At 39.9% G+C, this 27084-nt stretch overlaps 1 protein-coding gene across 2 annotated transcripts in view; it reads left to right on the forward strand.

Moving 5' to 3' along the window:
• The window catches only part of PCNX2 (pecanex 2), a 154662-nt gene that overhangs the window by 110035 nt on the left and 17543 nt on the right, over positions 1-27084 (forward strand). For both annotated transcript variants that reach the window (XM_038130803.1, XM_038130805.1), the window contains 5 exons: positions 1106-1164; positions 3496-3711; positions 14011-14264; positions 18483-18716; positions 20856-20959. In XM_038130803.1, the coding sequence (XP_037986731.1) occupies positions 1106-1164; positions 3496-3711; positions 14011-14264; positions 18483-18716; positions 20856-20959 (867 nt within the window). The remainder of the gene's footprint in view (positions 1-1105; positions 1165-3495; positions 3712-14010; positions 14265-18482; positions 18717-20855; positions 20960-27084) is intronic.

The raw sequence follows: 27084 nt of genomic DNA on the forward strand, positions 1-27084 counted from the left end.
ACACATGACCCTTATGCTGACTGTTGTTTGGGCCTTTTGCTAGTTTTGCTTTAATCTCATTTTCCAAGGAATGAGAGATCATATTTACATATTTGATAGAGAGGTCTTCTGTTGAGGCTAGTGATTGAGGGCAAAACTTTTGAGGCAATATTTTCAATGAAGCGTTCTGAAATCCGTATATACCCATGCCAGGGCATTATTTCAGGGAAATTGATGTTTGCTATAACATTTTTATTAGCCACAGTTCCACTTTTATCCCAAGTATCCCTGGGTGCTTGGGTGATGCTTTGCACTTGGTGTTGAATATCCCTACTCGCCACAACAATCATTCACTTCTGTTTAACACGTGCTGGCCCACAGTGATTTACTCATTCCTTATTTTCTGACTTTAATGGTGTCTTTTGTTACAGTTAGTAATAAAAGCTCAATCCAATCTACCTTTTTAGTTGCTTCCTCTTTTGTAATCATTTTTCCTGTGTTGTTTATATTCCACTGCTGCAGTCAAAATACTGAATAGGGAATGTGCCATTCATAAGGGTGGCAGGGTTTAGTGCCTGTATGAGCTAAGGCCCTCTAATTTACTCTTTTTCAGGCAATAAGAATGGCCAGGGACTCTCCTATTGCTGCCTAGCTAAATATGAAACTAAGTAAAGTATTTTTGTATTGTTGTTTTTCCATAGATGGTAAACACCCACAGAAATGTTTTCACCCAAAGAAAACTTCTTGAGTCCAGCTGTTTCCCTTAAGGCTTAGAAGGAAAGAAAGTCTGATTAAATATTCTTTCTATTCAGTGTTTTGGTGGCACCTGGCTCATCTATTTCTGGAGCCGGTTCAATTATTGAAGTACATAGTGTGTCAGATGCCAAATTCTGAATGGACTGTGCCCCACAAGAAGGAAAATGGGCAGAAAGAGTGTGTTGATAAGCTACAATATCAACTCCAGTTCTGATCTGAAATAACTATATATGCCTGATGGGTGGATTAGTGTGAACTGCCTAGTTATATAAACAAAAAATGAAGAGATGTGTTAAAGGAAAAAAGTGTTTGTTGTGAGAATTGTTTATTTTAAAAAAAGAACTGGCTGTAAACATGTCTTTATTTCCAGCACCAAAAGATCAGACCATTCCAACACCAGACTGGCAATTCAGATCGAAAAGGATGCAGGTATGGCTTGGGAGTTTGGGTGTCTTGCTTGATTTGCAAAATGTGATGTATTTACACTGGTGAGGCTTTGCTGGGAAAGCTGAAGAGATGCAAAGGGTTTGAACGTTGTGTGTACAAACCAGAGCATTTTAAATGTAGCAGAGCACCAGTTTGAGTCGTGTGACCTGATGAGTAAATTTACTGCTCAGTTATGTGTAGCTGATCAGACAGAGAGCTGCTGGGCTGCCAATTGCTTGGTTAATCATAACGTTGGTGTTTGTGTGGAATGTGCAGCAGACATCCTAGCTAGACTCAGAGGTCAGCTGTGGGCAGGGAAAGATTTGGGGAAAAAAGCAGCAGGTTAGTGGTGTCCCTGCCACTGAGCAGTTTGGGCTGACAGACATCTCCTCTTGCCTGAAAGGAAACCTTTCTGAGAGGAGGGAGAAGTCGGAAAACTTGCAAGAGGAAGAAGTAGGAAAGATGGTGGGCTGCTCTGCTGGGTATCAGTGCATTAAATGAGCACCAATCCGTGGCCATGCAAAGCAACTTCCCAGGCCAGTGAGACTGGGAAATGAGAGCAGTTTTTGGCACATCAGTGGACACAGAGAGCGTGTGGTACATCATCTGGCACTCTTCAGTGCCTGGTGGGACAGAGCCCTTTTTGGGGAGAACTGATACCAGCGTCTCATGCCAAAATCCCATCCCAATGGGAGACACCCAGGATTCATATATGTGTTCTTCCACTTTAGTGTTCTGTGGCCAATGTATCTTGCCACTGAGATGGCAGGGGTTGTATTGTGAAGTTAGACATTTATATTTTAATTACTGCTGGTTTACCCTCCCCCCCCACATCCTTTTTGTCCTTATCCATTACATCAGTAACATGAACAAATACATGTCTTCAAGCAGAAATGGATGTAGTCCAGGGTGTCCAAGAAGGCAAGAGAGGTATTAATAGTTCAAAGCATGAATGTTGGTTTTTAATTATTTATCATTTAAGGCAGGGAGCTAAGATTTTTCCTAAGGTCATTTTGTCATCTGATAGCAGTGACCTTTAGCATTATTATGTATGCTAATAAGTGAATTATGTTTTAAACCCTGTAGCACAAGAAAAGCATTCCTTTTGTGTATACACTTAAAAAACCCATTTTATGACTTCATTAAATTTTGACCAAATACACCAAATACCAGGGCTGTGTGTGTAATGGCTATGGGCACAAAAAGCAGTGTAGTTGCAGGCCCTCTCCTCCTCTGGTGTCAAGGAGCAATTTGTAGGGGAAGCCATAGCCTCTGCAAGCCTCATATTATGGCTTATTTCTCCTCCATGTTACATCTCTTCCTAAACATGCACAAACATAAAAATGCCTGACTGGCTGTATGTCAGTATCCACATACACTCCCATGCATTCCAATACACCTACAAGATGTTGGTTTGTACATGTATTTGTGCCACCAGCATTTTAAGAGTATTGAAGGTGGAACACTGATGCACTACAGAAGAGAAAAGCAGTTCTACTGTCAAGCATATACTGTGTTAAAGAGTACAAGCACAGGACAATACCATGTTGGATTGTGTGGTGCCATGGTGGCATTTGTGAAGGGTTCAGTCCCTTTCACAAATCACTGTCATAAAGTGCTCTTTTTAATCCAGTTAAAGGCCATAGACCTTTAAGAGATTACACTTCTAGATTGTGATGGGGTGTTGTTCACCTGGGCATTTGGTCCAAGCCATGTGTAATTGAACAGCTGCTATTTTTAAATTGGTAGAATTCTGGTGATGAATGTTTCATGTTTACTCAGTATACTAAGAAGACTCTTTTAAAATGAGTATCCTCATCTTGAGTACCAACAGATTCTTCATGGACAAAGCCTTGAAAAATTCCTGGAGGACTAGAAGAAAAAAATCCCAACAAAATTATTGGTATCTGTGTGACCAAAGTATTTGAAAATCTCTGAAAAAAACATTCAAATTTAACTACATGTACTGAAGTAATAATGATTTTTTTGTTTCTTTTCATTAAGAATAGTATATAGACATTAACTTAGCCTTGAGAGATTTTTAGTGGAGCGAAGAAATTCTTACTGTTGTAAATCATGGAGGTTATTTGATTGAGTCTGAAATATGTGTTGTCATTAATGTGATCTTCTATCTACAATGTTGCTCATATTAACCTGATTCTTTGAAGGACTACCTAAGAAATGTAGATTGTATAAAGTATCAGGAAGATATCACCCTGCCAGAGGAAGCAGATTTAAGTAGAAATGAAAAAGAACATAAAATGTAATGCAGAATGGCTTTGTATAATTTTTTTTTTTTTTTTTTTTTACAAATGTGTGCTGCTCCGGTTGTAGGAAATGATGACAATAACCTCAACTCCATTTTTTATGAGCATTTGACAAGATCTCTGCAGGAGTCTCTTTGTGGAGATTTGATCCTGGGCCGCTGGGGAAACTACAGCACAGGAGACTGTTTTATTCTGGCATCAGATTATTTAAATGCCTTTGTGCACTTGATCGAAATTGGAAATGGCCTTGTCACCTTTCAGCTCAGAGGGCTCGAATTTCGAGGTAAGGATCCGTGATGATTTAGACAGCAACAAAACCACCATTCAATCCTGTCTGCCTTTTTAATCTATCACAACTCTACAGTAGGACCTGGAGTTTGAGGACCTTTCCCTTTCTACAGATACTTGTCTGTCTGAAAGCTTGGTACTTTTTGTATCATTATATGAATGTTGTTTTGAAATCTAGATGTTAAGAAATTTGGAGCCATGTTCTTCAATATCATGAGACTTCCAGAAAGAAGGCTTGTTGAGTTGTTTGCTTGGTTCACAGATGTTTTGAGTAATGCTTAGTCATGTTTTCAGATTATTTATTTTCCTCCATAACTATGAAAATTGGAATTGTTCTTAAAATTTTTCAACCTGAAAAACCTTGTCTTTGGGAAATAAACAAACAAAAGAACGAAAACCAAAATAAGACTCCTTCCATGGAAAATATCCTGTGTCAAACTATGCAAGAAACCAGTGCTGAGATGGTCTCTGTCACACTAGAACAGCAGAGTATAATCAAGGTGACTTTTCAACAAGGTTGAGTGTGAGAAAATAAGAGACAGACTGGCTCTTTGAATGCACTTAAGTGTGGGAGGATTAGACTAGGAAATAACATGTGTGGGCTCAAGTCTTGACTCTGTGACAGACTACGTGTAGGATGTTGAACAGGTTGTGGTGAATGCTTCATGTTTGTTTTCCTTCCTCTGTAGTGGGGATGAAGATAACACTCCTGTGTCCTCAGCAAAGTTATGTGGAAAGAAAACAGTAAATGCCTGAAACAGCTTGGTATTGTAGTACTTCATGAGATGCCTATTCAGAGCAAATGCAAATTGTGAGGAAGAACAACTGGAAATGAAGAAAGATAATTTGTTTATCAGCCTTATAATTTCTTGTTGTTTATGATGATTGTTGAGGAATACATGGTCATGCATATGTGGTTCTTAGGTTTGCTTCAACTTCCAAGGGATCTGTGCAAGTGTTCTTGTATTCATCTTCTCCTTCGGTGTCCCCAGGGTGAGCAGTGGTGCTGCTGTGTCCGGGATAGGTACTTGCAGTCTCGCTTCCAAAATTTATCTTTGCTGATCATCCTTTTGTGTTAAAATAGTTCAGTGTGGGCTTTGAAACAAACAGAAGACAGAAATCTCCTTCCCACATAAATTACAGGAGTTTTGTGAGGTAGTTTTTCTTTTTCCTTGTGCAGTTGCCCCTTACTGCTGGGTCCCTCTCTATCACCACCATCGGCAGGCAGTAGAAGTAAAGTAAATGTTGGAAGCAGATGAAAGCATATGAGAGGATTCTCAAGCCAGTGCTAGCTGGATAAAAAGATCAGGGCCTAGCAGACAGGCATAATGAACTGGAAATTGAATGGGGAACAACTGGATAGTTGCAAAGTGGTTTGGGAAGACTTTCTTTGACGTTGAGCCAGGACCATTCACAGCCAGCAAGAGCTATTTGGCACTTGGATCTGAGAGCAGAGCTCAAAAATTGCAGTGTGCCACCTGTTGAGGTATTTCTGTATTCCCTAAAATCACAGTTTAAGTAATTATATGTGTCTGAAATTTGACCTTTCCATGCAGATTGCCTAATGCTGTTCAGTGTTAATTAACTGTAGTTAATACTGTTTTACTTTGTGAATAGATCCAGCATGTCTGCCAGCTGCAACAGGTCTTGAACTTCAGCTGGGGCTGAGCTCCACAGCCTCACATGTCTTTCATAGACTGCTGTTGAGAGGCAGCTGAGTTCTCAAGAGGAATATCCTTTTTCCCAGTCTTTCTTGCAGTCCTGAGGGGGGAAGCTGGCATCCTGCAAAGCAGCACCTCTTTCTTACCTGGCCTGGACCAAGAGAGCAGCAGCAAACTGAACTGGAAAGTAATGCCAGTTACTGGAGGTGGAGAGGAGAGGGGAAATGGTGTTTTCATCTAGATTATTCTCATCCTCAGTACAAATCTAATCCCCTATGCCTCCTCACCCTCAGAGTATCACTAGAGAAAGAGACTGCTCAGTACTAGAGGAGGACATAGTAGGAAATAGGAGAAAAAATGGACTCTCTTTCTTCTCTGAACCCACTGGATAATCCTATGTCAAGAATAAGACAAAATATGTGATTATTTTGTGTCCTCACAGACATGGTATGTAAGGAAGGTTTCTCTGGTTTTCGGAGTGTGTGGTAGAGGAGTTGTTATGGGAACAGAAACTAAGAGTATGTTATTGCTATTCAGTTGTTTGGCCTGGAACAGAGAAGCCGTGTAGGGTTGAATAAAAGAACTTACCTGAGATAAAACCTGCTCAAACATGTAGCATGTGCTGTGAGAGCTGAACCCCACTGGACTGTGTGGAATGAGTGCCAGAGAAATCACACAAATTACAAGCCTGCTTAAGGATGGAGTAGGAGAAGCAAAGGAGCCCAGAGAGGAACCAAGCACAAGGCAGATAAGGATGCCTGGATCTGATGGAAACTGTAACAAAAGCCTCATGGACACCAAAGTGTGAGCAGATAACCTGCTGTGTGCCCAGTGGAGACTTCCTGGGTTGATGCAGATTGTTTGTGTCTCCAGGTAATCCATGAGGGCTGGTGTGCTTTAGATAAACTATGCTGCAGAACTGTGCCCTTCCTGTCTGTGGTTTGGTCCTTCTGCCAGCAAGGAGCTGGGCTGCTCTGCTGGGGCTGCAGACCACAGCAGTGCCCAGGCACTCGGGAGCTAGTCTGAGCAAATGGAGCCAGAGGGGCTGACCTGAATGCAGAATTTCTTAAGGGGATGAACCAAGGCTATTCAAAGGAAGTTGTGTGAAAGCTGAGACTGAAATTCTGCCTTGGAAGGCATTCTTTGCTCCTTCCCTTGAACAGATTGCTGCCTGCAGGGGCAGGAACGTAGAGCAGGCTTCCATCAAGCAGCACCAAGAGACATCTCCTGTGTGGACTGGGCACATTCTTCCCCATTTCAAATCTTGCAAAGGGCTGATGAATACAGTTTGAATACTGAATACAGTAGGAATTTTTTCTGCAGAAGTGAGAGAGTGTATGGAACTGCCCTGGAAGAAGCTGATGGTTTACAAAGTCAAGTGGCAGTTATTAAGCACCAGACTCTGCTTTGGGCATCCTGCATTCCTATTTTTAGTTGTCTGGTCATGCACTGTTTTTTACAGGGGACCCTAATTCCTTTCATTGTACAGAATGGTTTCCCTCAAGGGGGAGAAAAGGAGTAGAGGAGGAACTTGTAATCTGTAATTTCTGAGTTTTGACTGCTTCATTTCAATTTCAAACGAGTAATTTTAATTGAGGGCCCCAAAAATCTGCTGTTCCTTAAATAGGAAATCTGTGTTTGTTTTGGAAATCAGTGAATCACAACAGTGTTCTCTGTGACTGTTTTATGTTTATGACTAAACCAAAAGCAATATTTGCATTGTGGCGCTCTGGATTTTCCTATGTGTGTTTCTGGTTGAGGTAGCTGAAAGGCTGTGCTGGCAGTACTGGTAGTGCCCTAAGAAGGGGTCACAGAGCCTTCTGAATTTAAATGGAGGAGGAGGTACTTGCTGCCCCCCCAGTTTGCAGCCCATCCTAATTGAGGCTTGGCATTGTAAGTGACTGATCCAGATGCCTTTCTAACTGTTTGTAATAGAAGCATTTGTCTCAGCTTTGAAATGAGAAAACAAACCCAACCAAATGCCTGCAGGCAGCCTAAGAAGGTACAGACTGAGCAGACTGAAAGAGGAGAGTCAGCAAATCTAGGATTCCTTTCATCTGTCTTTAGTCCTGTTTGTATTAAACACCTCGGATGAATTAGTTTTTCACTCTCCCATTCTATGGACAGAGAGGGGGTGTGCCTCCATTGTGTCATTCATCCTGAGTATAAAGCAGAGGGGAGTCTGGAGACCTCCAGGCATTGACAGGAAATGCCCAGCTCCTCCTTTGTGGACAGCAAAGAGAAGGTAGAAATGAGCTGAAACTAGGGGAACACTTCCAAGGAGCTGCACAGTGGTGTGGGAGAATTGAGCCCTTCAGTAACTTAACTCTGCTGGGTGTGTTAGACCACAGCACAATGCTGAAAGCAGCCTGCCAGAAGAAATACATAACATATCATTTAATTTGAAAGGAAGAGATGGGAAAACCCACAGTCAGGGAACAAGCAGAAACAATGTCAAAATATCTCCCTCTCACGAGTTCCCTGTAGAACAAGGGAGGTTTAAAACGTTTTCCTGTTTAGTCTGTGTGTCTACAGAGTGTCTTTTGGGGAATATTCATTTAGCATTACATGTGTAGAAATGACTTACTGATGGTGTTGCTGAAGTCTTCAGGAGCTGTTTTCTAACTGCTGCACAGTATTCTTCAGTCATTTAACGAACTTGTAAATCTCTGCTGTGATTTTTTTTGTTACTGCATGTTGCACGTGCAGTATTCATGCTTCACTTGGAACTTCATTAGATGGATCAAGGCACGAAGCGCAGAGCAGACACAGATGTAGTTGTACACAGTGGCAGGCAGCTGTGGCAGCAGGATGGGATTGCCCCTGGGGCTCTCTGTGCTTATTTCCCACACAAAATGGTGTAGGAAAGCAGCCAGTGCAAGCTGTGTGCTCTAGGCATGGTACTGATGTCTAATAAGGACAGTTACTCATTTCTGCAGCATGTGTGCATAGTTTTATTAGAGTAGCAAGTGCATTACCAGTGTAAAGAATATTCATTTGTGTTTGATTTTTGTTTCTGAAGGCTCTGTAGCTCTAGGAAGAATCATTCTTTATTTAAGGAGTGGTTGCTTTAATTTTTTTAGAAGTCACTTCTTGCTGTTGGGAAATAAAAGTGTCCATGTTCATGTTTTTCCTGAGACCACACTTGAGGTACGTTCAATGTATGTACCAGAACATTAAAAGGTATTGATAAATTACAAAGAGTTCAGAGAAAAACAGCATTTTGACATATTGCTTGGGAGAAAAGGTTAAAAACCAAAAGTGCAGTGTTTGTGGGAAAGAACAAAAACTGAGAGACACGATTCTGGGAAATACTAGAAATGTGGACAGAAAGGATGCAAAGGGGTTTCTTTCATCTTGGTGATTTAATTGGGAAGAATAGCATGAAACAGGGAAGAAGATACTTTATGTTAAATGCACGAATCTGTGATGTATAAGCCTTTCTAGGTGTACAATGATGCTCCAACAATGGAAGCTGTCTATAAATTTCAAATAGGCTTAGAACAGTTTCTGTAGCACGTACTAGAATAAATACTTGTTGTCTTTTTTCCTTATTATTTCTTTCATAATTTTATGTGTGTTTATGGGTGCACTGGAGAAGACTTCTGGAAAGAATGAAGATGTTAAATGCAGTGCAGCTTTTTTACTGAGAAAATATCTTTGCCAAAACCAAAATACTGCCTCTTGCGTTGCACTGCAGAAGATGTGACATGAGAGGTTTTTGTGGTATTGCATAGCTGCAAGTTTACAAACATCTTTGGAGAATGCTACCTCCATGTGGCCTTTCTTAGTGTGCCTCTATGGGCCAAGAAAAGGAAAGGTTTCTGAGGAGAGAGGATGCCTGTTATTGTAGCAACTGATCTGGTTTGAAAACCAGATTGTTTTTCAGACGTACAAGCACCTGATGCAGCTGAAAGCCAAATGACAGTTTTATACCTAACAGCTTTGATGTTTGAGGAATTGATACTGTTTTTTAAGTCCTGAAATTTTTCTTTGAAACAAGCTGAGACTATCAGAACCTATAAATTACTGCTCTTTTTCCCATTTCCTAAAGCAAAAGAGCAGGAAGGAGCCAAAAAAGTTGCAGGTTTCCAGAATGTGTCTAATTCTGAGGTTCATGACTTTCATTTGTGAGCTCAGTTCACTCCTCTTTGATGTATTTGGGTTTTTGTGTTTCTAGAACCACATCCGATGTGTGTTTCGGTAGAGGATGGCCTTCCAATGGCCGTAATTATGCTCACTGTGCTTTTTTTTGTGTGATAACTTACTGCTAGTTAAACTGCTATCCTGAGCAGAAAAGAAATGCTGGCTGAGAAGGAGCCTTATCCATCAGAATTTGGGAATACTTGGGTTTGCAGCATAAGCTTGTTGAAGCAGAGCCAGATAATTCTGCTGTAATGCATTTATTGGTAAGACATTCTTGTGCTCAGTTTTGCCAAACAAATGGTGAGCAACCAGGTGTTTTTCTGGAGTCATCTGTGAAGAGACCTCTGCATGGCTTAGGAAAGGAGTTACTCTGGGCATGAGCCCTTTCTGTGTAGATTTGCACCCTGGTTGCTTATTTGTCAGCAATCCTCAGTGCTCAAGCTGTTGCTACCTTCAGCCACAATAATTAGTTCCTGTTCTGGATATGTTGTTAAACTGAAGTGTTTTATGGCAATTAAAACTGATCCTAGAATACTTCTAGTGTGTGGTTGTGTGATGGATTTTTCTTTCTGGCCTCTCAGATCTTGGAAGATACTTTTCACTCCCTGAGTTATCAAAATTGAATTCAAAAGCACACTGTGATTTCAGCCATTAATTCTAGAAGGCTGGGTGATCATTCAGTTAGGTGTATTTTATCCTTTTGAACCAAGATTAGTCTTCAGTTTCAGTTTTCTCTTTTCCATTTAGGTCAAATCATTCTGGCAGAGCAAAAATCTGTCCTCAAATCCTGATGCGTCAGGAAAATACAAAGAGCTCCATGTTCTCACCCTGGCTTTCTCCTGAGCTCCCACAGGCTGACCTTGCTTTGTTCAGCTAGTACTTTTTTTTATATTGATGGACTTTTGGCAACCTTCCAATGTTAGATATCTTACAAATGAATTGGTCACATCTATACTAGCAAGGGTCAGAGTGAATGACTAAACTTGAGTGAAGCGCATGAGATTATTTTCCTTCTATTGCAGAAAAAAATGTAAAAAAAAGTTTTCCCTCAGATTTTAAATGACTAATCACTAGTGAAAACATTTTCCTGTATTTTAATATTTAATGGTACTACACTTAATTATATTGCAGCAGTGAAGTGCATGTTCTGTTCCCTGCTCTTTGGTTTTATGAATAATTCTCTCAGAGTTGCTTGAACTTGCTAATTTTTTGAGAAGCAATATAAAAATTGTCATTTAAATCATCAGCTTGTAGTACGTACAAAAATGTCCAGGGCCAGCCTTCTGTAAAAGACAGACACAAATGCTTGACTTCATTTACTGTGTCCCGTGCCTTCTGGCTCAACTGCTGTAAAGCTGAGCACATGCTCTTAGTCTCTGTGGTACCAGTGTCTGGAGTAATGAACCAAAAAGGATTGATGTATGCACTGGTAAATGAAATCTTACAGTAAAATGCCAATCTGGCATTGAAGTCCAGCCAGTGCATTGAGGACTAAAGCAAGGCTCCATTAAAGATGAGAGGAAATTAGTAGCAGTTGTTCTAGAACTGACTTCAGGAATTAGGAGGGAACCAACGTGTACTTGAGCATCAAGCCTGAATGTTGTCTTTGTGGGCTTAAGTCCTTTTACTAGGTGTTGTTTGGAAATACTAAACAGCAGGAATGAGGATTTAGTGTTTTGTCAGAGCACTGGCAATGGCTCAGTTTGCACCTTTAAACTGAAGAGGGAAACCCCAGATGCTCCACAAGCAATGAGGACACCAAATCCCCAAGGTGGTAGTGCCCAAGTCCATCGAACATCTTTTATTAATCAAGTGCTTGTTTGCCAGATGTTGAAGAGCACACCTCTGATTTCATTCTTTGGCATAAATCCATAAAACGACCACATGAACTCCTTTGCTTGTTTTGCATCGCTTTTGTAATAACACAGTTCCTCTTAGAATGACTCTTACTCCTCAAGTTCAACATTGATTGCACCCCCTGTAGTATAATTTTAACTCTGGCTGATTAAAATTACCTAGCAAAGACAACTTGGAGGCTTTTTAACCTGTAGAATTAGCTAAGCATGCAAATAATGTTCTGGCATCATCTTCTGTTTGCTATGCATGTGATGACAGTTTCCTTTAAACATTGAGGGTCTCTTGAATTCACCTTTTCTTTGCCTTACCAGCCTCCTTGGCCCTGTATTTTACAAAATATGTCCCCTAAGAAAACTAGTAATTACAGAAACGGCAGTAATAATATTCAGTATTTTTTGAAAGAGGTAGGAGAGAGAGAAAAGCCTTCCATAGAAATAAAATTTGGTATTTCCATACCAAAAGAAAAAAATATATACAAATAGTTACATAGACTGGGAAAAGGCATATTTAAATCCTATTGTTGCAGAGGGATCAGGGACAACTGTTTATTGTATTTTTCATTCTCCGTCACTTGCAAACATTTGGCAATACTTAATTTTGCACCTGGGGTGAAGATGTATCTTCTCTTAAAATCAGTGTAATACTGAAAGACCTTTAAACTTTCAAAAATAAACATAACAGCATAGAGCATTTGTTTTACTCTTTTCAAGGAATGTACAAAGGAATGTTTTCCCCACTTCAGTTTAAGTACTATGTCTTCTGACTTGATTTCACAGAAGCATCTGCTGACCCAGAGCAGTTCTTGGTTTTTTGTTGTCGAGCAGTAAGTGTTAATTCATGTAGAAATCTGTGAAATATGAAGCAGAAACAGTCCAGTTCATGTCCAGTCCAACAGGAAATGTCAGCCTAATAGGTCATGTTTTGTACTTGGCAGTATTGAAAGGCAAGATGTTTATATTTGGATGACCTGAAGATTTTTAATAATTTTTCATACTGTATATCCCTGAAGTCTAAGGAGGGATGCATATCAGTGTGTGAGCAACACTGGGTTCACAGTGCAAATTTTCATTCATGGCAAACTGAACAGAAAACACTGGAATATACTGAATCTTTTCCCTCCATCTCTGAGGGCTACAATCCTGTTTTTTCTCACACATTTCCTTTGGATTTCTCTGTTCTTTTTTACTTGTATGTTTTGCTTGCTGCACACATTTTAGCAGATGCACAGGGGAAAAAAAGAAGTGATAACTGATGTTTTAGCATATTTTGTTGTGTTTTGAAAGGTTTTTCTTAGTGAGGAGAAAGGAATATTCTAGATGCTACTTCTGGTGATACAAACCGAAGGTCACAGGTTGTTGACCAGAGAAGAGAGGACTTTGGGATGCTGCCCTGCTCCAGGCGCTCTTTTGGGGTGCTGGCAGACTGCAGGGTATTGAAGCTGGCACTGAGTTCTTTCCTGGCTGAATGTTCAGGTGATGAACACAGCCAAATTCTTCTCCCACTTACAGTGACACAACAGGTCTGTTGGTCCTGGTGGGGAAGGAGTTGTTGAGCTGCAGTGCAGTCTCACATCTTCCTCTCCTGTCGAGTCTGTTTAGAAGTTGATGGAGTCAGCAGTCTGTGGGGTGATACCGAACCTCTGGCAGGAGGCCTGTGCGAGATGTGTAACTTGCATCCCGGGAGATGCCCTTGAAAGATGGTTTATGTACAAACTCAGTGGGGAGTAAGTTCTGCAGCAGCCTATGGAGAATAATTTTTTTAAAGAAGTATAGATCAAGAACATAAAACTTACGTATTTTGAGAGTACTGGGGGCAGCACATGGGTGTCTGCCTCAGTTTTTATTAATAGTGCCCTACATAGTATAGAAACTGCATTCATAGAGTTCAAATCCACAAGGGCTCAGCTGACCATCTAGTGAGCACAGCACAGGCTGAAAATGCAGAGTCTACATTATTGCTTCTGCATCTGCCTCATAACTTCTTTTTGAGGTAACATATCCCCTTTTTAGAAAAATTTGCTCTACTTTGATCTAAAGCCTGTGTAATAGACTAATTAGAAAGCTGTTCTGTTCTTGTGATGTACTGCCACTAGTGCTGTTCATTAGAGATGTTTGATCCAGAGTAGCTTTTACTCCAGTGGGAGAGAGAACAACCCAGTAGATGCTATTTTTGGAACCTGCTTTCCAAGATAGTTTGCTAAAACCCAGATTTTACAAGTGCTCTAGCACACTAAAATCTTTCTTTGGGTCCAGTGTGTTAGTTGAATAAGCAGCCTGAGACTTGGATCAATTTGCTTAATGTGCCTATCGAGCAAGACTCTTTAGAATTGCTTCTTGGCAAGTTTTTATGGAGGCAGAAACCGTGGTCTGCAGTTTAGCTCAGCTCAGAACCTATTAGAACCAGATCAGGCCCTTTTGGCTATATAGGTGATAGCAGTAACTGAGTGATGTCCAGGCCTTCATTTGCTGCTGCACGTGGCTCACATGGAGTTTGTTGCCGTAGCTTATTCTCTCAGATTTTTGTAAGCACGTACAACCTTCAAACATACTTTGGATGTGAGCTTGCAAGACATCCTTTGTTTCCTCCTCCCCCAATAACTGGCAGCACACTCTCTCTTTCTCTCTGCCAAGGGACATACTGCCAGCAGAGAGAGGTGGAAGCTATAACAGAAGGAGATGAAGACAACGAAGGCTGCTGCTGTTGCAAGCCCGGGCACTTGCCTCACCTGCTGTCCTGCAATGCAGCCTTTAACCTGCGCTGGCTGACGTGGGAGATCACACGGAGCCAGTACATCCTGGAGGGATACAGCATCATCGACAACAACGCCGCCACAATGCTGCAAGTGTTCGACCTGCGCAGAATCCTTATCAGATACTATATCAAGGTAAACTCTTTGGTCAAGTGCGCTTCGTTCCTAGGCAGGTGTGTCAAACAGAGTGCTGTTTGTCTATAGAAGAAAGAGCATTTGAAGTTTTTTGCTTTATGTTTATCCATCTGCTCTACAGTGTGGCAGTCGGACTGACTTGATGTTAGATCACAGAACCATAGAATTGTTTGGTTTGATCTTAAGATCATCCGGTTCCAACCCTCCTCCTATGGCAGGGACAGCTTCCACTGGAATGGGAATAATTAATTCATGTCTCCCTTTGCTAAATTTAATTCTGATCACATATACTTACAGTTAGTACAGAAAATGATAGTCATGCTTCAGTGGAGATCAAGAAGGTGAGTTACCATCCTGTAGGGATAAAATCAGACAAAATGTTCATACTTATGTTCTTACATTTTACAACACTTCTCTAACAGTTTGTTGCTTCTTCTTGCCTTGGCCTTTTCACTGTTTCTTTTTATTCCTGGAAAAGAAAATAAAGTAGTTAACCAGCATAAAGTTCTTGGGAAACTTCTGAAGAGCTGTTTCTCAAATGTACTTTTTTAGTAGTGTACCTTCTGTTTTATATATCACAACACATTTGACGTTGGTTTATTACACTGATTACACATCAGTTCATTTACACCCCTTCTATTATTGCATTGTTATTAAGATCACAATAACTACGCAGATACTAATTTGTCAAAATAATTGAGCCTTATAGTCTAACAAGACATCTTCATCCTCTGCCAAAACAATTCCCAATCCAGAAAATGAAGAATTTGTTGAGCTTTATAGTCTTCTACTGAAACAGCAAAAGCCAAATGCTGCTTGCTGTGCCACTGGTACTGCCATGAAGCCAGTTATGAAAGCTCCAAACCATCCCTGACATCTCCTTTTTACTTACATCTCCACAATTGTAAAAATCTGTCAGCTTCAGAGAGAGACCTGTTGTAAATAAGTTAATCACCATTTTTTGCAAATGATCCAGTGTAGTAAAAACAAGCTCATTGCCTTACAAAGCTGCTTTGATCATGCAGTTGATTACTTCTGGGATTTCATAAATAATTTTGTAGGCAGTACGGCCTGGTAACCAACCTGCTTTGTTTAATAAACTAATTAGAAATAAAACTGCATGTGAGCATGATTTTTTCCTTTTAGAAGTGGTGTTTGCGGCTATAAATTGTTTTAAAGCAATGTAACTAAGTTAAAAAAAAAACAAACAAAAAAACTCTTCTTTAAAGAGAGTGTTGCTACAATTGGTTTGCTTCACTTTAAAAAGTAACCTGAATAACTGGAACATAAACCAGTGCAAGCTGGCAAATTACTCAGATTTTGATGGGGAATGAGATTTGAAAAAATCGCAGTCAAATCAGCATCTTACTGGTTCAAAGCATTGAAAAATTTTGCTTTATATACTGGAGCTGTTTTTGTGCCTTAAAATGAATCAATATATGGAGGATTTGTGGGAAGTGTGAAGTTCACTACATGGGATGTAAAAACTTAACTGAAAGGTAGTTTAGAGCTTTTGGTTCTGGACACACCTGAGAAGCAGCTGACAGAGGTAAGATGGCTTAGACAAACTTCCATCCCACGTGATAGAGGTGTGGTTAGTTGATCTGCTCTGAGTAGAAGGCAGTGGGTTAAATGCTCTCCACATCCCTGAGATGTGCTGTGGCTCCATCTCCGCTCTATGCAGAGTTCATGTGCACTACTGATGGCTCTGAAAGCATGAAAATCAAATCTCTTCTTGTTGGATTTAGTTGAGCAGTATTATTATAGTGCACTGACAGAGCTTCATTCTCAAAAAGGTCAGTCTTCATTCCCAGGCTGTCCGTCTTTTTTAATCCTCTTCTCTTTTTAGGGAAGGATGAACAGAAGATAATAATAACCTGTTGGCACCTTCAGTATTAGCCTGGGCTGGAGCTCTCTTTAGTGAAGGGAGGGTGTGCTCTGGAAATCCCTTCTCTACAATGTCACTTCCCAAAAGAAAGTTACCTGGATATTTTCTCCTTGTATTTTTAAAGCAATTAGTTTTTTTCCATAAACAGAGGCTTTAAAAAGATGTGGTAAAATCTTTAGTAAAGCCTTGGAAAGTGAGAAGACTATAATAAGTGTTAGATTAGCTTTTTTCCTGTTTATTTTAATGCTTGCCTCCAAATAAACAGTATCAGACACAGAGGTGAGAATTCATTCCTTCTCCAGCTCTTTCTTCTGGGGGAATGTAGATCAAGACCCTGTGCAGTTTCACTGTGAACATTCTAAAAGTCCTTCACACTTTCTTTTTAACAGTGTGAAAGTAATTGTAAGAAGAACTGTAGATAAGGCAGTATTCAGGTCACATAAAACAAACTCAAAAATCACTTAGGCTGGAGTTGCTGCAGGAACTGCACTTCCATTGCATTGAGCATTTGGAGTGTTTCTGGTTTATTCTCTGTAGCTTACAATGTTGTAAATATTTACCATATTGTTTCAGAAATGCCATAGAGCTGAGGATGTACTTGTGCATAAAACATACCTTGTAAGAGTTACCAAGAGCAGAATTTAATTAGGTGACAGAAGATTTTGTTGTTTCTGTGTCTGATTGCGAGTCTGACTTTTTTCCCAGCTGAATCAGCTTCTTTGTAAACACAGATGAGGATAATAAAAAAAGCAAACTCTATCTCAAAAATCAACAAAGAGAATGTATGCTTTGTTTTAGTTCTTCTATCCTTCAAGAATAATTACTGTATTGGTCTTTTAAACAATGAGTTGCACTGAGAGTCTTATTCCTAAATCATATTTATTTCATTTACAGTTTCATTGACAGCCTAAATATGCATACATTTCTTATTATGGAAGGATTTTTATTCCCCACAAATAAAGTGGGTCAGTTCCTGTAGCCCTTCTGCATATATTTTGAAATAATTTCCTGCCCAACTACTGTGATATTTTTCCCTTGTGCCTCTTCCATCTCTTCTCAATATATTCTTATTTAAACATCTTTTAGTATTCAAGAAGTCTGTATATTCAGTGAGTGCTGTGTTTTCAGCTCCTATTGTTTCTGCATGAATCTTTTTTAAGGAGTGTATTGTTCTCCACATGCCAAGAAATTAAGGGTCCATCCTCTCTGTATCTGTCTGACTTGTCTTTTTCCTCTGAAGCTTGATTCTCCTTTTACTTTTGTACAATTTGAAAAATAAACTGTGGAGAGCATTTGGGGTTTTCAAAGGGCTGGTGGTGCTTCTGTCCTCTGTAATCCATCATATATTAATTTTATGCATTTATTTGCTTAGTACTATTTCCATTGCCTGGATAAAGTAGAACTACCTTATCTTCAGCTGTGTATACTTGCTCCTGGTTTGCTTTGGTATCCAACTCTAAATTAATATTATAAAACATTATAATGGGACTTTCCTAGTGATAGAACACACTGGAACTTCTTAAGTTTCATATTCTTTTGAAAATATGCTCTACGTTGTGTTTGTATAGAATTTTTTATTACTTTTTTATTTATTATTATTTTAATGTGTCCAGACAGAGTGGTTAGAAAAACTTAGAAACTCAGGCACAGATATGAGATACGTGTGTTGCTGCTTTCTGACATTTATGTATTTGGTTAAAGAGCCCCTGCTCAATGCTCTTCCCCCTTCAGTGCTTTGAAAGCAAACTCAGTTACACCAGTTATCAGCTTTTTAACCCAATATGTAAGAAAAAATCTATTATTCTTTACCTGCTGCATTGACAAATGAAGGACTTGTGTCAACACATCTGTCACATCTCATCTTTGTGTCTAATAAAGAATTAGGAAAGCATCATCCCCAGGAAACAATAAGTCTGCTGAGGAAAAAAGTGCCCTATTTTGAGGATAGGACTGTCTACTACTGTTCTTTCAAAATATGCCTAAGCTATTATTGATATCACCTTCTCAGTGATTGACTCCAGAACCCCACTAATACTGACATGTTTGGATGCTGGAACTCTCTATTCCTATCATTGTATAGATTTTCCTGGAAGGCATAAGGATATTAAAAATATCTTTTTCTGTTGTCTGCTATTCAGTATCAATTATTGTCATCTTTTTAACTTGAACACTTCTGTGAAGCAATAATGATGCTAACCAGTAAAATGTAAGAAATAGATGTACTATTACAGTTCTTAACATGGTCCTATTTGGCTTATTCTCTTCTGTGTAAAATATGTCTGCTTTAATCAGAGTTCAGAGTGACTAACATTTGCACATTTTGCCAACAGAGTATAATATACTTTACAGCAAGTTCTCCCAAAATCGTGGACTGGATAAAAGATGAATCCATCCAAAAGATACTGCAGCCTTATGCAAAGTGGCATTATATTGAGCGTGACCTTGCCATGTTTAACGTTAACATAGATGAAGATTATGTTCCATGTCTCCAAGGAATAACAAGAGCTAGCTTCTGCAGTGTTTATCTGGACTGGATTCAGTTCTGTGCCAGGAAACGGGTGGAGGTACGTATCAATTTTTTTTTTTTTTTTAGTGGTATTAGTTTTAGTTCTTGGGATATGAGTGAAATGGTGTGTGACTACTCTTCTACTTGCTCAGGATTAGTAGAATAAAATTTATTTCACATAAGCTTTTAGTTTTAATGTAAAAGGAAAACAGGTTTTGTGGAATGGAAAAATATTTTGGCAACTACCTGTGTGCAAAAACTGGAGTCTTAAGGAGCATCAGTCTTTGAATACAGAACCAGTTCTTTACTGTGCAAACTTTCAACTATATTAATTTTGTCAGCTCTAGAAAGCACAGATGTATCAAGTGCTCACAGAAGTACTGCTAGAGTAGGCTCCATTCAGAGAATGTCATCAGAGCATCACAGTTCCTTCAGTGTTTCCAGTGATTGGTACATTTGCCAAATGTCTGTGTATCCCTTTCAGAAATTTGCTTCTATTTGTGTACAGTTGCAGGATGGTAGGGGAGTGCATGGCACACTCCCTGCTGGCTCAGGTCACCTCTGACAGCTCGTGACTCAAACATGAACCGCACCACATGTGCAACCACTACAGCTCTAGAAGGTCAAGGGCAGATGTGCAGCTGTGCATTTGCATGCTCTGAGGCACTAAGATTACTGATGGTCAGCAGTCGTTTGTCAGAAATGCACGAATGTATTTCCATGCAATACTCAGAATAGCCCACAGAGAGTACAGTTTCAAACAAGCATATTGCCTCCATCTAATTTTCTGATTATTGCTGATAGTGGCAGAAGTGGAGAAGTGTCTCTTTTCTGGCCACAATGTGCTGTATTTGTGCATTTTTCCACTCAGGATCACAGACTGCACGTCCCCTTACTTACCTTAGCTGGTGTGACATCACTGAATCTTTCTTGAAATATCACCAAATATTTCTGCTCCACTTTGGTTTCTTCTCATGTCTCTGATGCTGAGTACCATTCCACCAGTTCCCCTGCATATCACTATATTGATAATGTTTTAATTGAATTGTCTTCTGAGACATTTCCAAAACACCATCTCCTCCTTCATCGGAATACTTCACTTCTTTTCTTTCTCATCTCCATGTCTCAACTCCCAAGTTCTGACACACAAAGAGTAGCATGGTGTGGAGAAAGCCACTGTTAATTGATGCCTTTCCACGTGTTCTCTGCCTTAGATTTTCAAATTCAATTATAGATTTAGGGATGTCAATAGACTTGAAACATGTAAGTTAGACTTCAAAAAGCAAATTGATGCCTGCACTGGTGCCACACACACATTTATCTTTTTGTTTCATGTTTTACCTTTATTTTTTAATTCACTGGCTGTAGAGAAGCAGAGTTCATGTAGGAGGTGGGATAAAAAAACTCAAGTTCACTATACACATAACCCAGAAAATCAATATATTTTATAGAAGGAGCTACATTCTCCATTATAATTGGCTTCAGTTTTAGAGTCAAAGAAAGCTCTAAGAAACCACTCATTGCATGGACTGAAATAATAATATGTATCCTCCTGTAGATTAACATGCATGAGGGGTTGTTCCATTTTTTTCCTCCTGCTTGGTAGCAAAGTTTTCTTTGTGAAAATTTCATTAAAAAACCTCTCCTGAGCTAGTGAACATAAATGCAATATTCTGAGTGCTTGTTAAAATAGGCAGTCAGTGTCATCAACCATTTAGACAGTTACTGTTATTCACTGGAAGTGTGTGCCTCTGAACTTCTCCAAAGATATTGTACTTCTGAAATCTGTGGTAAGGTTTCATAGGAAATGTGGTCCATGAAAAGGGTTTTGGCTGTCTCCAATTTTAATGTCTCCCAACAACAAGGAACCTCCTCTAGTTTGGAATGTCAGATATGAGAGGAGAGGAAACAAACAAAAATGCCGCAATAAAACATCACCACCACCAAAGCTCCTTTCCCTTGGGATCTCAGTACCTGAGAATGGAATGTTCTGTTTCCAGCCAGTGGGAAAAACAAGCTTGCATTTTGCAAAAATCCTCCGATGGTGGTGGTCTTCCTTCTTGGTCTGTTTAATTGCAAAGAATGTTTTGGTGTACAGGTCCAGCTACAGGCAAGTGTTATGAATGTCACTATTTGTGGTGCTTTTAAATGTGATGTTTGCACTTAAAAGTAACGTGCTAATCTTCAAACTTCGTAGCACCTGGACAGCGATGAGGATTCTCCTCTAGTGACACTTTCCTTTGCCTTGTGTATACTGGGTCGGAGAGCTTTGGGAACTGCATCTCACAACATGGCCATCAGGTAATCTTTAGGAATCCCTTTTTCCTCATGTTAAAACAAACCCCTGTTTGTCTTTTTTCACATGATCTCAAAAGAAGATTAGATCAAGGTGAAATCTCATTCCTCCATAAAATATTTTCTGTCATTCTTGGTCATCTTTGTGGTTGGCTAAATAACTAAGCAGTCTTTATTTTGTAGGGCAGAGCAGAATTTTTGACTGAAAGAATGGGTACCAATGGTTATTGCTTGTGTTCACTCATGCCTGGCTACTGGAATGCTGTCCTTCCTCTGGCATTCCAGTAGAAGGAGGAAATCTACAGAAGAGGAAGAAACTGCTGAGTTGTAGCTAGCTAAATAATAATAAATGCATAAGGGTTCTCCTCTGTATTCCTCAGGGGTGTATTCCTGCTCATTGTGCCACTTCATTGTGGCAACTAAAGAAGGGAGAGCCTCTCATCTCCTGAGGCTGCAGCTTTGTCTGTTCTCAGTCTGCCTTGCTCATTTGTTCATTCATTCTAAACACTTCTTCCTCGGAAGTCTGGTTAATTAAAATATGCTTCATTGAGATTGTTTCTAAATATGCTCTTCATCTTATATTTTCATTAGGGATTCTTCCATTTTCACTGGGAGTTCTGAGTTGTTTGGGTTTTATACAGTATAATTTACAGTGTGCTATAGATGAGGCATTTTGATAATGAAATAATGATTATTTTAATGGAGTTTAAATTCCCACATAATTGTAGGGGTTTATTAGATTTATTTGAAACCTCTGTGTGCACAGGAGTTTAGTAACAATGGAGAAGCTGAATAAATACCGCTTCCAAGTGACCTTGCTGTGTTGGCACAGAATGGTGAGCAAAGCTACCTAGACTTCTATCAACATGCTCCTTAGAGAGGATTTGTCTTACTAACAAGCAAACAGAGACAGCATGTGTGATTTTGAGTGCATTTTGTCAAAACAGTCTTTTTAAGTATTCATTCTACCTTTGTTATCTGTTGAGATGTTTATAAAATTTTGCTTTATGTCTTCCATGCAAAATGTTAGTGGCTCACGTGGCTTATTTCTTGTTGTGCTGCTGATTGCTGCTTTCTAAAGTGGCCTTTGTCATTTCTTTTCTACTAGTCTTTGCACATTCCCTTCCTATAGTAGTTTTCTTCTAGGCTGCATTTCTTCTCCCTTCATTTCTATTCACTAAAATTAGTGTGATGTTAGATAAATCCTTGGTATTTTTTAAATTGTCCTGGTTTTTTGATGATCCAAATTTAGAGTTTGGGAGCATGATGGGAAAGTTTGTGTGCATTTATATTTGTTTGAGAAAAAGATTAAAGTCACTTTTGATCTGTGCCTGCAATAGATAGGTCACAGCAATATTATGAATTCATCTGAAAATAACACAAAAGGTTCCTAAAAGTGTCATCACATTGCATGTACTTTCCACTGGATCTTAAAATCTTCATTACAATGCTTTGGCTCTAGTAAAGATACCATAACAATGTCCCCTATTTATACTGGCTTACATGGTTAGTAGCCAATACAAAGGAATAATATTATCAGAGACTTTCCAAAGTTTACCATGAAAAGTATGAATATTGAGGGTAATTATTTGTATAGTGTTCTGTAAAGATTTTAATAATAATTTCAGGAGTCATACCCTGTCTTTTCAAAATCTGATAAATAGCAATGAACTGAATTACTCCCTCTCTTTTGATAAGTGGACTCTCCATATTTAAAAATACTTTCTTTTCTTGGGGAGGGAAAGTCTTCAGAAAGGCAAAAACTGGGGTAGGCATCTGAGGTGCACAGCTCCGTCCCTTTTTTTTTAATCTGTTCTATATAATCTTCAATTAAGCCCTGGTTTTCTTTTTATTAAGCAAGTGCTCCAGGGCAGTATCAAATCATTGTATTTTTAAAATGTATTTTGTGACATGAAAGGGACTAAGTGGAAGCTTCTGTCGGTATCTTTTCCAATGCTACTTCACAAAAGCTTTCCCTGAAAAAGTTTCACTGTGGAAAAACTATGTCACTTCCCCACCTCGCTAAATTACCTTTAATGCATTTCCACTGTCAGAAGGATCTGGAGAAAGAGAAAAAGAATCTGAGTAGCACAGTTGAAGTTATAAATTGCTGCAGCTACAAAACTTGACTTTAGCTTGGTAAAATACATTTCTTCTTGTCTTTCAGAATGTATATATCTTAAGTGACAAAACCAATTTAGTAGAAATTATTAACTAAGGAGCAAGGTGGATACCCCCCTGACATCAAGACCTTTATCAACAGAAGTATCCCAAATACATTCACTTGAGCATGAAGGGCACCCTACTTACGGTGTTTGTGTCTTCAGACAGATCTGCACAACTTGTTTAAACACAAATTAGCAGTCAGTCATTGAGACTCCAATAGGAATACAATTATACAGCATGCCAGGGGAAGGAGATTTTGTCCAATGTGTGCAATGCTGATGAGGTCAGAAGGACATGCTTATGAGAATTTTCCTCAGGCACTCGTCTTTCTGTGTTTGGCAGAGCACAGCAGCTCTCAGCAAGGGCAATCTCCAGTGTTCTGCTGGTCCTTGCCCCCAGCTCTCACACTGCTGCAGGTCTGCATTCAGTCACATGGGACAGAGGTACTTAAGGTGCTCAGATTTGGAAGGAATGTTTCCTTGAGTGATGCTTCACAATCCTTTTCTTTGAAAAAGTGCCATGATATTTTGGGGACCTAGTGGTGCTGAAGAGGGTTTTAGTTTTCTCAAGAATGGTCAGAGCAGGCTGTCCCACACCCAGATGTGTGCATGAGATGGAGATGTACCACGTGTATGAGGTTGGAACTAGATGTTCTTTAAGGTCCCTTCTAACCCAGGCAATTCCATGACTCTGGCTCTTGGGTTGGGACTCATTTTGTCAGAGGTCAGAGCTCCTAAAACGTTTTGTCACGCTCAAATGCTGAATTACAAAAATACAGATTTAGGTTACTCTGGTAAGTCCTGAGAATTTGTCTCGGGACTTTCTATTAATTCTCTCTGTGGAGCATCTTGTGTACAACATTGCTAGAGCTTTGGGGATGAGTTTGAGGTGTAAGGGCCAGGTAGGCATCATCCTGTTCTCACTGTATGAAGCATTTAAGATGTTCACTGGAAGCATAATCAGACAGGAATCTGCTGTGCTCTGCAGTTCATGTTTCGTTCTCAGAGGTGACTATGCAGGTAGTAGGAAACTTTCTCTGGACTAAATCTAGTCCTTGCTGTGTCTTGGAGGAGTGACAGTCACCCAACTGCTGTGCAGTGGAGCAAAGGTAATGTTACCATGGGCTACAGAGTTGAGAGTCAAGTTTACATTGTGTATGCAAACTATCAATTTGCACTCATTTACACATGATTTTGTCTAATCTATTAATCAGCAAATGTCACTGTGTAAACCAAGATTTTAAATGCTCTTATATAATGTATGTAAATAATTATTCACTGTACCTGTTCATGTAAATGTCAGTAGAAACCTAACATTAACACTAGATTACATAATAAATGCATTCATTAAGGAGGCAGAACATTGCAATGCAAATCACTTGCTCTTTTAAACTGTCATTAGGAGGCATCCTGCACAAAATGCAATTTGAAGAATGACATGACATTACCATTCATTTATTTAAATGTGGGTGATATGTTTAGTTGTGTATTTGTTAAAAAAATACAGAATAATTCTATTCAGCCACTAAAGCTACTAGTAAAGAAATATTTAGTAAAAATTTCCAATTTTGAAAAATACAAAAATGTCTCAATAAAGCATCTCTCCTCAGATACTTCCAACATTATCAAGATTGGCTGCTCAGGTTCTCCAAGCTCAGTTTGGACAAAAGGTCATTCCAAGGAATGCCTCTGCCTGGAGGAACTGCTGCTCACTTTGAAACCCAGGGAAGAAGCTGGCCCCACTTGCCCCTTCCCATCTGGTCACCCCACTGCACTGCCCAGCATCTGAGGGAAGGGGAAGACATAGAGGGCACGGGCCATGGCACCACAGGGCTGCTGCTGGTGCTGCACTGCTGGTGGGAGTTCAAGCAGACAGTGCAGCTTGATGCCAGAGCTGAGCAGGGCAGAAAAGTTTGACTCTCATTCACTGTCATCTAAAATATCCAATTAGAAGGGCTACTACTGAAAATATTTCACATGAACTGTGACATTGAGATCATTACTAGCTCACAGACATGCCTATCCCTTTATTCCTTAAATAAACCTACAGTTAACACTGGACAAGGTCTGCAGATGCAAAATGCACACAGAGATATTCACCAGCTCATTAGTTGCATCCATACTGTTTTCAGGCTGGCGCTAAATGCTTTTAGTTTCAGCTGTCAGAGCAGTGTGAGGAGTGCAGTAGGAGGGAGTATTTGCTTTGGCACTGTTGCCCTCCCTCTGGTGTTTGTGGTGCTACTTAATCCCCTCTCTTCTGCACCTTCAAGGGGCTGATGGTTCCCACGCACCTACCAGCCTTGTTCTCAGATGGCTTGCAGGTGTGACAGCAGCTTTTCAGGTTGTTAGCTCAGAGGGTTGGAAATGCTGCCAGATGCCGTAGTTATGTCTCTTACAAATTAACGTTGTTTCTTTGACATTCAATTTTACCTTAACTTGTTTTTAAAATATTTTGAACCAGCCTGTAACTACAGCAGATTACTAATTGAGGTGTGTTAAAAGTGGGCCAAGAAAACAGCAACAACCTTGAGTGAGGCCTGAGATCAAAGTGGTTGAGAGTCAGGCCTGAGATCAAAGTGGTTGACTTTTACAGCTTCGTAATAATCTCATTAGTGTCTTCAGGAGAGAGCATAACAATGGGAAGAATAACGAGAGCTGTATCTTTTATGGATTAAGGAGGCTGCATGTTACAGAAGTAATGGCTTGAGAGAGTGTCACATTATAGGCAGAATGCACCCAAAAGCCTCATTACAATTGTCAGGAGAATAAAAGATGCCCATGGTTTTGTGAATACAGCAATCTTCTCCAGACCGCTCTGGTGGAAAATACAATACATAAAATAATTGACTCTTAGCCTCTCACAACTACTGCCACCACTGATTTGCTCCTTGTAGCAGTCATGTTTGTTCTTAAAAATCCCCTGAGTTAGAGAACTTACTATACAGAGGGATGACAAATGGATGAGCCTCCCCTAAGCCCAGGGAGAGCTGTACGTGCTTCCCCCGCTCCCTCTGCTGATGCTCGGCTGCAGTTTGCATGGCTGTCCCAGTCCCGGCACATCCTGCTGTTCACAGCAGCCTGTTTGGCTGGTGCTGACACTTGTAAGGCACTTCAATGTGGATGCAAACTCTCTGCCTGCTCTGGTGTTCAGATTTGACTCTGAGAGCCTCCCAAGATGTAAAAACCAGTTCTCTCTCCTGCCTACTCCTCCCTTTGTCCTAGCCAACTTCTCAGAGCAAATACAGGGGGTGTTATGTGAGGAGAAACTATACTACAGATCATCATTCGATGCAGAGTTCAAGATAGCTTTTAAACTTTCATCCTGGGAAGAATATTTAGGTACAGAAAGGGGTTTTTTTCCAGGCAAGGATTCAGCTGTGTATGCTGATGTTGTCTGGTGGGTGGGCAAGTGAAGGGAGCCTTCCTGACGGGTAGCCTTTTCAAAAGGGGCAATATTTCACATATTTCGCCATGCTGGCTGCACTCACTATTCTCCCCCCACCCTCCCAGCTGGCTTTCCTAGCTATTAAGTAGGGTTTGAGTATATAATCATTCTCTGAACTGTGGAGATGATAGATTGAAAGTCAGTGGGGACCAGGACTCGGTCCTTAAGGACACATAACTCCCACTGAAATAAGCGCTTGAATGTTTTGAAGATCTGAGTGTGCCTGTCTCACACAGGCATGTTTTAATACATAACTTAGTATTAATAAATGCAAATCAGTTAAGAATTCATAAAAGTTTCTCTGTACTCCTTATGTTCCCAGCAGTGACAGCAGCCTTGCCTTTCTGGCTAGTTTTGGTCCCACTGCTTAGTTGGTTTGTATTACATGATGCTTTCATGGAGAAAATCAGTATCCAGTTGTTTCTCTGGTAACAACATATGTATTTCCACTTTAATTTCTAAGACATGCTACCCACCAAGAGCAAAATTAGAATGCCTTTCAGCTGAAGCTGGCCAGGCAT

The sequence above is a fragment of the Motacilla alba genome, chromosome 3, assembly GCF_015832195.1.
Source record: "Motacilla alba alba isolate MOTALB_02 chromosome 3, Motacilla_alba_V1.0_pri, whole genome shotgun sequence".
NCBI lineage: Eukaryota > Metazoa > Chordata > Aves > Passeriformes > Motacillidae > Motacilla > Motacilla alba.